The following is a 12,419-nucleotide window of genomic DNA, read 5'->3' on the forward strand; positions in this document are numbered from 1 at the left end:
AATATGATAAATAAATAATAATAAATATGATGTTTAGTAATGTGAACTGACATCTGACTCAAGTGACTGCAATATATTTACATTTATATCAATGTTCATGATCCATACGTGAGAAAGGCATAACGCGTAAAGCCAACAATACAAGTCAGAAGAGTGTAGCATGTGAACTGCAGCTCATAAACATAATTTCTTGTTTTCACCTTTACAGTTCCTAAAGATTTAATTCACTCCATGTGTCCAGATTGCCCTACTCCGGGCGATGATCCTCCTTTCTATGAACCAATAGCTGATATGATGATTGCAAAATACAACCGAGAAAGTAATAACACCCACTACTATAAGGTTTATATGGTAGAACACTCAACAATGCAGGTAACTACAAAAAGTTTTCTCACTAGACCTCAAAAGCTGATAAATGCTTCAGAACCATTATACTGTTTTAAGTTACATGATACATTATTTATTTTTCCCTTATTTTCTGTTTTTATGTGGTACTATTCATAATCCTTGGTGCAAAGTGGAGGGATTTAAACCACAGTAGGCCAAGGAAGTTGAACCTGAGCCTGTGTGATGTGATAGTGTACATCAAAGCCTATTGTCTTATTAAATGAATGTGCAGCCTGATACAGCTTTTTCATCAAGATATTAAAATCATGTAAGACTATCAAGAGGTTAAATCAGTGATGTGGTGTTCAAGCACTTTTATAAGGTGGGTCCATATACAGCAGGAAGGGCAATGTGGGAGAGGTACAACAGGATAACATACATCATATTTAAATGTAAAAATTGATTTGCATCAACCCAACAAAATTTGCCTTATGTAGTAAACTTAAAGGGGGTAACAAGGCAACCAATTTTAGGATTACATAGAGGCATGGGCCAAGATTTTCAGATACCTAGCAATTCATGATGGTGTACTTGAAGTAGATTATACATGTGGAATTATCTAGTGTTTCCATAGATGTGTGGGCATTGAGAAGAAAGGCTTAAAACCACCCAGTTACTGTTATGTGATTGAGTTAAATATCAAATACACTTTTTAAGCATGTGTAAAAGTTATACTTTCTGGGGTCAACAGTATGGTAACCATTAAGGACCTCATTACGAATGACCTCTTAATTCCTATGGATCGGGTGACAGCAGTTACCAGCCCCATCGGAACTGTAGGAACAATCCGAATCTGTGAAACTTTTGTTTAGAGATTTTGGCTGCTGAATGTAGCCAAAATGTGGGTCAAAATCAAGCGCAAAATGAGAAGTTAGTGGGGGAAACAAACCTAGAATTACCAAATTGTCTGATAATTCCTGATTCCTTAGTGGAACCCTAGGGAACAACTTTTAAAGGGTTGGATTTTGCCCACTCCCTGAGTCACTGGTACCCCTGGTATCAGTAACTTGAGTAAGGGGAAACATCTCTCATATGTCACAAGCCACTTATAATGAGGGCCTAAGAGTGTATTAATTGCATGGTATATTGAAGCTGAAAGTTACATTGGCATACTTTTTAGATACCTTAAAGATAACTAATTGATACAGAGCTATCATGATTAGTCTGCCAAGAACAACAAACACTTGACATATTAATATTAAGTGATCTGCACTTACCTCACTGAAGTATCCTGCTGGCAAGATATATTTTGACACCCAATTGTGGATTTGTGATTCAGTTACAGGAAACTTAAATGAGGGGCTTTTACTTTTGAGGAAAATTTGCCTTTCATTATAGCAGCTCTACTGGTCATTCTCATAATAGATGTTTAATTCCACATTTGTGAAGCGCAAATCTATCACCCCTAAGAGTATCAAGGCGCTGGAGGCCGTCGGGCAGATTAAGTGAGCTACTGCCCAGAATCACATGGTGCTGAGCTGAGCTGCTACCCGCCCCGGGGACAGAACCATGAGTCCAGCAGTCCGGAGTGAGCTGCTCTAGCCGCTGGGCCATTCCTCATCTGTTGGGTAGGTACCAAAACTTCACAGTGAAATAAGGGATTTTTTTTCTCACTAATCCAGAAAGTATAATGTGGTTAAACGAACTTTCATAAATTGTATGTAATATGCATTAATAGAATTGTACATTTTGGGTACTGCATTAGATTTGTATCATCATTTGGATATCACTGACAAACGATTTGTTCTTTTTCAGTGGGTGGTTGGTCCATCATATTTTGTGGAAATCGTTATTAAGGAAACAAACTGCTCTGGATCAGAAACTCATGTTACTGACTGTCACTTCCTGGAGGATGAACAAGCTGTAAGTGCAGAATTAAAAATGTAGTTCGTGTAAGTGATAACTAATTTATACGAGAGGTACCATTTATCTCATTCTATTACAATATATGTTACCCTTTTAGGATAGCTGGCAACATTTGTAAGAAGTTTCCCTAAAAAAACGTGCTAAAATTGTATTTCTTCTGCTGCTATATTTTCGTGAAGAATTGCTATTTTTTTGAGGTGCCAAATATATAATATGATCACCCAACAGTACCTAATAAAATAATTTTGAGCACTAATTTGGACCTGAGGGGCTTAAAATGTTGATTACGCATAGTTTGTTGTTTAGTCCGTGTGAGAAATCGGGTTCTTGGTTAGAGGGAGTTTGAAGCACTTCTCAAGCAACAGCCACAATACCCAACAAGCTGAACTACTAATGTCATTAAATTAACCTGCCCTTAATCCTCTGGTATCTTGGCACAAAAGCATTCAGGCTTAACTCAGGACCAATGTGTATAGTATTTATGCAGCACCCAAACAGCAATAAAGTGACAACTCAACAGAAAAAAACCACACACCCATTTGGAAAAATAGAATACATTTTAATAAATGATTTGAAACTAAAACACAAAACTCCAATCAGTAGAATCTGAGCTATGAAATTCTAAAGAAGATAGGGCGAAAACTTGCACCTAAAAGATCATAGCGCCATCTGCGGACATGTCATCATGCTAGACCGGGGCAAAGTTGAAAGTTATTGCCGACTGCAATGGAGTACATTTAGGATATACAAAGTGGGTTGGGCACAGTCTCGACTTACCTTTCAACTTGGAACAAAGTCTGGAGAAAAATGTCTGAGAAGATAAATTTCAGCTCAGCTACGCAGCTGGCGGTGTCCAAGGAGGAGGAGGAGGTGTTGTTGGGTAGCTCTTGGCCAAAGTCACCTTTTAGAAGTCGAAGAACTCCAGTGGGACGAAGCTGCAGGCTATATGTAGCTGACGAGGTTCCCATGTGCATACCCCTTCTGCAAAAATCAGCTAAACAGGATTTGCTGCAGCGGGGAGGAAGGTAGAGGGAGCTGTATCAAAATCCTGCTGACCCGCGATGCACCTTGGGCTGATGGAAGAGCAGGTTGGTCCCACTCTCCTCTTAGTTCTCAGAGCACTTTTTTGCCAAACATTTTCTGAGTCACAAAGTGTGGATTTTGACTTTCTGGGCAATTTAGCAGCACCTCCAATGGTCCAGGATTGGGGTGCACCACTTGAAAGGTCCGGACTCACTCGGGTAGGATCCAAGTTCGGGTTCCAGATGGTAGTAGCCTTTTCTGTCACTGAATCGGACTTTACCATTAAAGAGGATTTTAAATTACAATTCCTCAGACACTAAAATGCATTTTCTACCTCTCAATCACAAGATAGCACTTCTTGAATGTAATAACTTAACCCAATGTTATCCAATGGTAGAGATAGGCCTCACAGTAGTGAAAAACGAATTTGGGATTTTCACTACAACAAGTAAAACTTAAAAGTACATGCCCAAAGTTTTCATTACAGTGCACCCTGTCCTATGGCGGGTTAGTAGTCTACAAAAAGTGATGAATAGAACACTTACATTAATCTCAGCCACTGGTAATTACTTGGGGGGCTGCACCTGAGTCCATCTTTATTTATCATACCATGGCTCCTCAGTTTGGACCCAGCTACATGCAAATCAGTCTTGAACTTGCTCCAGTTATAACAATCCATCCCAAACAGCCAAATCAGGTCCTCCCGAAATAGGAACGCAAGCAACTTAGGACCAGCTTTTCCCTTGTTATGGGCTCATCGGCTGGGTATAGCTTGGTTCCAATGACACAGTGTGCACGGTACCCATGTTTGGGCATACCTGATCCACATAGGGTAACATTGTAAAGTAACCAGAAAATTATGAATGGAATTCCTGTTCTAATTTCAGCCACTGATAATTACTTGGGCTGCATCCCAATCCATCGTTGTTTTGCACACCATGCCACCTCAGTTTGGACCCATCTATATGCAAGTTAGGCTCGACCCTGCCCTCATTGGAACAACCCAGGCCAAACTTCCAAGCTAGGTCCTCCCTGTACCAGAACACAAACAACCCAGGACCAGTTTAACCCTTTTTATTGGCTCATCAGCCAGGCAAAGCTTGGTTCCAGCGACAGTGTGCATTGGACCCATGTCTGGGTACACCAGACCCACTTAGGGTGACATGCTAAAGTTTTTAAAAAGTGATGCATGGAATGCTTGAATTATTCTCAGCCACTGGTAATTAGTCGGACCGCATTCCAGTTCATCATTATTTTGCACACCATGCCACCTTAGTTTAGACCCAGTTCTTTGCTCCAATGGGAACAGTCCAGTTTGAAGTGCCAAGCCAGCTCTTCCCTGAACCGAACACAAGCAACCCAGGACCAATTTTGCCCATGTTATGGGCTCATCAGCCAGGTATAGCTTGGTGCAAGTTTTTTATTCTTTAGTATGTCGCCCTAAGTGGAACTCCTTATGTAACAATATACCAAAGGGGTTTTAAAGAGCTTAAACAATAAATATAAATTGGATCAGAGTATGACATATAGATTCTGCAAAATACTATGAAATTCTAAATTAGTACTTTTGTTAATTTCACAAGCAACCAATTTAGAATGCCGGGGTGTAGTTTAACACAGGCAGGAACATTGCTAAAATTGTTACTGTTCTTTAAAGCCTAACTGATCTGGGACTCAACCATTTGAAGTCCAGGCTTCAAATAGTTGATGTTGACGATGAGTGCAAATGCAGCCTATCACTGGCAAGAGTTATCAGGAAACGTTAACACCATAATTTTGGATGGAAGGTACTAGCTGGCCTGAACTATACACTTTGCATTTATTGACTTCAGGTTTCATTCAGTGGTTAGTGACTAATCATACAATTCTCAGTAGTTTAGCTTGAGTTGCATAACTTACAAAGGAAAACTGCATCACACTGTTTATTGGTCAATAAAGGAACCTTAGTCTGATATTTCTTTGAGCTTGAAGTTATAATTTTAGCAATTTCAGCTCGGATTTCCACTATCTCCCCTCAATGGTATACTTCTCACTTGGGAAAATCCTTTTTAAACATGGATTTTCTGTCAGGTTCACCTCCTGAGAAAGAGAAGGGACCTGTCCGGATGCTTCCTCTGAGGCCTACAGAGTCTCCCTCTTCCTCTTCCAACCTGTTTCTTAGGATTCCCACTTGTCTAGAAAAGAGACGGACACTTTTAAAATACTTCCTCTCAGAATCACAGATTCTTGTGTACTGACAGAAAGTTCCTGTTTATGTACCATCGAAATTCAAACTGATTCACACTTTCTCCTCCCCTCTCTCAATGTTTGGTATCCCCTTCTAGGACCCCTCCCCTCATTCTTTATTGAGTTATTTGTGTTATTAGCTCTTAAAGGAACAACTCTCTGGAAAAAGAGTTTCCACCCAATAGTGTTTGGGGAAAAAGGAGATTTGCATACCCCTTGGGTGGAATAGTTTTTGCTTTCCATGCTTCTTTTGGGCTAAGACCCTCTCAGATAATTTTATTTTTATGTCCTAAGAGTGATATGATTGGAAGCCCTTCCATATCTTTTGACAGCTCCACCCATGGGATTTAGATTGATAGGATCCACTGAATCATTTTGATATTTACCCAGCATGTGTTGTACAGGAGAACTAATCTCTAAATTTGAGAAGCATTCCCCTGCATACTATCCTCCAAATCTACCAAAGCCAGCCACATGGAGATCGATTCAACTAGGAAGGTATACACAAGAGTCATGACTGCTTCCACACATTGAATCACTGGCTGTAGTGTATCACATCACATATGGATTTGTGCTCTATGTCTGAAGTGTTTTGATACCAGCTAACATGCATGATGTTACATGTTCTTAGCCAGTGATGACTAAAGATGCCAAGTCGCTTTTTCCAAAATTCAAATCCTTGAGCAAATGCCTATTTCACAGGGATCAGAATTCTGAGGTGTATGTTTGTTACCAAACTACTACAACTTTCACAGGGGATTTTTGGCCTATCAAACTTGCTAAAATTTCCCTAGAGGAAATATCCTAAATAAGAGTACATGCAGATTTGATGTGGAAAGAATCAAATTCCTCATATGATATCACAATTTCCTGGTGAAACTCAGAAAACAAGGACTGCACCACATCTGATGTTGAAATGTACTAGGTGCAATAAATACCTCATCGCCATCCAGCCCACTTGGAGTCATGGCCAAAGTATGAAAAGGGAAAGTGTGGACGAATGTAGCACTCCATATTTCAAGATAATAACTGTAGAAGTGTACATTGCCTTCCTGCTGAATCAGTGATATGCTGCTAATACCACCTTCCTGCATATTTTGGAAGGTTAAACCTCCAGAAATGTACCGAGAGAAAATTCCCAGAAAATAAAATACCATTGCATATAGAATTCAGTCAGTAAGAACAAAATATTTTTGTATGTGATATTTATGGCTTCCAAATTCTGGTATACAAGCTACCGGCACATATTGAACAAGTGCAGGCCAAGATGTGCATTCTTAGATACAGATCACAGTGTAGTCTTTTATATGCCTGTGGCCCAGAGCCTTGGTTAGCCTGGATATGATCATAAGTAAATCCATATGCTCAGAGCAGCTTCACATACTTAGTGCAGTCTCATATTTATTGTTCTAACTTTATGTACTCAGTACAACTGCTTGTGGGAGATGCAGCTAGATATATGAAATTCTATTAAACAGGTATTGTTCACATGCACTCCCCTTCTCTTCTGTACTTCTTATAAGAGGGAATAGGGAGTCCTCTAGGGATGCTATTCAATCAGGGTATATAGTTGTAAATTTCCACACCCAGCATCATCCCCAACACCAGCGTTGTGCCACCCCTTGTTCAGAGGTAAAGAAGACCACAGATTCAGGGTTCTTATTAATCCTGGTATTGTTGAAGCATGGTGGAGGGGCCCACTGTTTAGGACACAATGCTAGAATGCACTCCTTTCTTTTTTCCTTTTTAAATCAGACGTACAGTCCAATCTAGATTCAGCGTGCTAGCCAGGAATGTGCTCTCCCCCAGTGGCACAAATAGTATGACAGTCACACTTGTGGTGAGTTGTCATGCTCCAACTCCAGGCTGAACAGCCATTCTATGTAAGTAACACAAGTCAAGAAATGTAACTCCAATATTCAACCAAGCAATCCAGATTTATTTCATCTTTTTCAACACTTTGCAAACAGAGGCATTGTGATTCCAATCTTAAAATGCCAAAGACACACCCATCCAGGCTTTTGTTCTTTGTAGCACAACAGAATTTACAATATATTCTGGGTAGCAATGGTGGTGAAATACCCAATGCATTTTTACTTAAAAAGCACTTACTCAGGAGTAGCTAAAACTGAAGTATGCCTCAATCTCTCGTGTTCTTGTGTAGCAGAGATTAGAAAAGGTAATTTATGTTGCCCAGTAGCAAATATGAGTCTACTGGGGGGGCTAAGGTAAGACATCGGGTGGTAGTTCCTCCCTCCTGTCTCACCCATAGCTGTTTAATATTATCCAATAGGCCTGAATATGCTGAAATATTGCAAGAAAAGATCATTAGCTGTAACTATGTGAGAGTTTCATTTACTTTTTTGATGTTGGTGCTATCCCACAACCTCTAGACAGGAAATGCCATGTCTGGGTCACAGTTTCAAGATATAGTAACTTGTAAATGATGTGTCTTGTATCTAACTAAGAACACCAGTAAAATGATATGGGGCATATGTAACACTTTCAGGAAAAGAGGAGTTTCAATGAAAGCATAAGCTCCTAAATGGAGTAATGAGCACTAACTTCTCTTCAGTATTTAAGCATCAAAACTATTATTAACATTCCTGGTTCAAACATTCCTCCCACAAACCTAAGCTAATAGGTTCCTGTAGAGCTTCTTACACATATATGTTTAGCTAGAGGGCCAAGAAAGCAGATAGAAATGCAGATGCAATGTAGGGGAACTAGACATGGTTGCCCTTTTTCTCCCTAATTGTCTTCATCTTGGAACTATTTTTAGAAAGGCTTAGAAGAGCTGTTGATTATATGGCTTCTTCAGTGATCAAAGTATTAAATTAATAGTGTATGCAGATGACCTTTTGCTTTTTATCTCTAAACCTAAAAAATTATAGCCGGTATTTTTAATGAAATGTCCTCCTCTTCTCATACTTTGGGATATAACTAAATGTCAAGATATCTGAAGTATTAACTCTGAATAGGTTTTTCATAAAGGAGCCTTTTCAGAACTGTGATTTATCCTGGATATCCCCCAAAATTAGATACCTGGGAATTTGGTATTGCAATTCAGTGATGGATTAAAGTGTCAACATTAATGAGCTATATCTGAAAGTTAGAACTCATCCACAAATGACCCCTTGATACATCTCTTGATGGAAATATTTAGACATAATCAAAAGATGATCTTACTCGTCATGAACTTTCTTTTTATGATCATACCAGTTAAAATACAAAAAGCTATTTATGCTTAAATTGATAGCATGTTTTCTAGATTTTAAAGAAATAAGAAGGAAGCCAGAATATAGCCTAAGAAACTTAAAAAACCTGAATCAAATGTGAGTGTTCATTTTCCAGATTTTGATAAGTTTAACACTGCTTTCAATTTAAAACAAATAATCTCTATAATGTTGAATAAGACATACTTAATAGTAAATTGTGTTTTTGCCTAGAGCACTGTTTTACAGCCCACTTTCGCACACATACACATCATCATCATCTTCATGTCCCAGGCTCCCAACAGTTGGATTGTAAGATGAAGGGGACCCCCTCAACAATATCTTGTAGGTCAGGGAGAAAGAAGAGGGGAAAGAAAAGAAAACCACACTTTAGAAGCTCCCTCTTGACCTATATTTCTTTTACAAAGATTATATAGAATTCTAAAAGTGGGCCATGTAAATTACATCATACAATTCTTTCTAACTTTATTTGTTCATTCTTAAAAACATTTTTTTTATTAAATATCAAATTCATTTCCAATAAACAATATCTGATTAATCATCATACAAAAAATATAATCATCATACACAGTTATAACTTTTCACAATTTTTTACAACAAGTAGACCCCAGGTAAACGGATTCACACACAAGAAAAACCACACTACCATACATTCATACTAGTTTCATCAACATTCATACTACATTAAAAACTCTGGCAAGTCAGAGACTTAGATGTACAAGGTAATCTCCTCTGACCAAAGAGATAACTGCAATAATCAGGATCTAAATGTCAATGGTCAATTGAATCTTTGTAAAAGAAATATAGGTCAAGAGGGAGCTTCTAAAGTGTGGTTCCCAACAGTTGGATACCACCAATATTTATGTACTAACATTCCCTACTTAAACCTTTTTGTTGTTGTTAATATTTCCTCCCTAAAGCAATACAAAGATAGTTTTATTTGGTATAAAAAATGGATTAGACTAAATAGTCAAGTGATTTTCTAGAAAACAAAGGGAATTCTTTTAGTCTCTCATCTTATGGAAGAGGATAAGATAATCTCTTTTGTAGATCCCATATACAAATATAAGCGCTCTTAAATAATTTTATTCAACATAAGAAACCCATTTTCCGCTCAAAAAAAAATCTGTCCAAACACAATTCAAATTTTAAAATATGAAGTCCACTTAGAATGTTTCAATCCACAAATGTAATCCTTTTCAACCATCTAACTTGAACAGATATAAAACTGCGACTGAGATACTTTGGGAAACTGGCATCAACATCTCTTTATCCACATCAACCTAGGATTAAATATGGTTTGAATGTCATTCTACTTCAAGATCTTCTAGTATGACAAAGTCCCTTTTCTTCTTTAACAATTCATACTATACTCCAATGTTTATGGAATAGATTAAACATATTACATTGTAAGTCATAAGGTGGTATCTATATACATATGTCTTCACATGCTCTGGAGTTCATCTGTATTTGATAGATGCATGGACTAAGAATACATTAATATGTGCTGCATCAATTCCTTTCTATATCATTTATGTTTTTCTTCATTGGGCAATAAGTTATTATGGCTATAACTCCTTGTTGAGTAAGCTTATTGCTACTGTATACTATTGCCTTGCAGGTCATAACTTCCAACTTGACTGTATCACAGACATGATTGATCTCTCTCTATCTATCTATCTATATATATATATATCTATCTATCTATATATATATATATATATATATATATATATATATATATAATATGCATCCAACTCACTTTGCTCCCTCGAAGTCTGTGGCACACACACACGAGTTAGTTCAAATCATTTGTGATTTATTTCAAATATTTCACCGTGGCTGACAAACGCGTTTTGGCCATGGCGGCCTTTGTTAATGTCAGCGTGCTGCCCATTTTTACACCAATATATACGTCACATTCCATATTACAACAAAAGACAGACTCAGATGAGTTTATCAGTTTCAATTCCGTTGTGGCCGTCTTAGAATGGTCAGAAAAATGGCCATAGCTGATGTTATGATCTCAAAATTATGTTTTTCCTTTCATTCAAAATAATAAATGAACATAATATCAACAATGGGAAACTGGCAACAACATCTAAAAAATATATATATATACATATTATATATATATATGAGGAATCCTCGTTCTCCCGCTCCTATTGTCGAACAAACGTGGACCCAAGTAAGTGCTAATTTTTCTTTATTGCATTTGTAAGCACTCCGCCATGACGCGTTTCGACAGCTCCTTCTGCCTTGATCACATGACCTATATATGTATGTATATATATATATATATGTTTAACCTTTGATATGTATGTGTATATATATATATATATTTATATATATGTTTCCAAAAGTTTGCCCAGAGACGAGGTCGCACTCCGCTTCAGGTATGTGCACAACACTTTGGGGCACATTAAGATGGCGGGCGGATTTTGTCCGCCCGCCATCCTGTCATAACAAGGGTCCGCCCACCATAAGGGAGGGGGGCCTGTATGTGCCATTAGGATGCGCCCGCCACAGTGGCGGGGGCATCCTGCATCCCTAACATTGTGGCAGGCGGTGCACTCAGCACCGCCCGCCACAATGCCAGGGAGGCATGTTGTGCTCTTCCATGCACAACATGGCAGGCACTGCGCCGTGCCTGCCATGTTGTGCATGGAACTGTAGGGGGATACCATAGGTACCCCCACCATGTGCACACCCCACCGCCCCGGAGTCCCTGGGGGCCCGCAACGGGCCACCAAAGCAGACTTCGCATTCTTCTGCTGAGACACATTCTAATATGGCTGGCGGTGTCTATTAGACACCGCTACCATATAGAACTCTTTTCCGCCCAGTCGAAAAGCAGCGGACAGTCTTTCCGTCCTCTGCGGACCCCCCAGCCATTATAATATGGCAGGGGGTCATTTCTGCACGGATGGCGGGCGGATCGGCCCCACCGGGCTGGCGGTGGATACCGCCAGCCCGGCAGGGTGATCCGCCCGCCATCCTAATGGGACCCTTTATTTCTGAATCCATGCGGCTTCCCATCCCAACTCTATCCGTCCCATTGGCCTGACGCGTTTCGAAGTATTCATTCTTCTTCCTCAGAGGCCCTGTTAGAAAGCAGTCAATACATCACCGCCACATCTTCCCCTGCATGTTTCTCAATTAAGGTGGCTTCCGGTGCACCACATTAATACTCTCAATCACCAATGCATGCCGGGACATGTAGTCTTTTCTTTGAACCTTTTCCCTCCAGTGGGTTGTGTCCTAACGCATGATCTTGTGACTAAACTTTTTACCCTCCAGTGGGCTTATGATCTGAAAGTGCATGGTTATTTAAATTACCTGCCGCACCCATGCAGAGAGAAACCTTTCCTCTCTCGCGGACCTTCACAGTTTAGCTGGCGGTGCGTACCTTCACGGCCTGGAACCGCCGCGAATACTCGTATCCAAACGTTTGCCCAGAGACACAAACATTAGAAATTCTTAAGTTCTAATTAAACCTTAAATGTATAATTTATGTGCCACATTTACACTCTTATAACTTTATTTATTATTTCTACACATCAAATTTATACTACTCAAACATCGGAAATTCTAACATTATTGTTATACCTTACATTTGTAATTTATGCACCACCTTCGTATTATTATAACTTGCGCACCTCCAAGTTCAGAAACTTTAGT

At 39.1% G+C, this 12,419-nt stretch overlaps 1 protein-coding gene across 1 annotated transcript in view; it reads left to right on the forward strand.

Moving 5' to 3' along the window:
• Positions 1 to 211: 211 nt before the first annotated feature.
• The window catches only part of LOC144792853 (fetuin-B-like), a 33,520-nt gene continuing 21,312 nt past the window's right edge, over positions 212 to 12,419 (forward strand). The window contains exons 1-2 of the mRNA XM_078668049.1: positions 212 to 372; positions 2,143 to 2,250. Of these exons, the coding sequence (XP_078524175.1) occupies positions 232 to 372; positions 2,143 to 2,250 (249 nt within the window). The 5' untranslated portion in view covers positions 212 to 231. The remainder of the gene's footprint in view (positions 373 to 2,142; positions 2,251 to 12,419) is intronic.

The sequence above is a fragment of the Lissotriton helveticus genome, chromosome 11 (genome assembly GCF_964261635.1).
Source record: "Lissotriton helveticus chromosome 11, aLisHel1.1, whole genome shotgun sequence".
NCBI classification, from domain to species: Eukaryota; Metazoa; Chordata; class Amphibia; order Caudata; family Salamandridae; genus Lissotriton; species Lissotriton helveticus.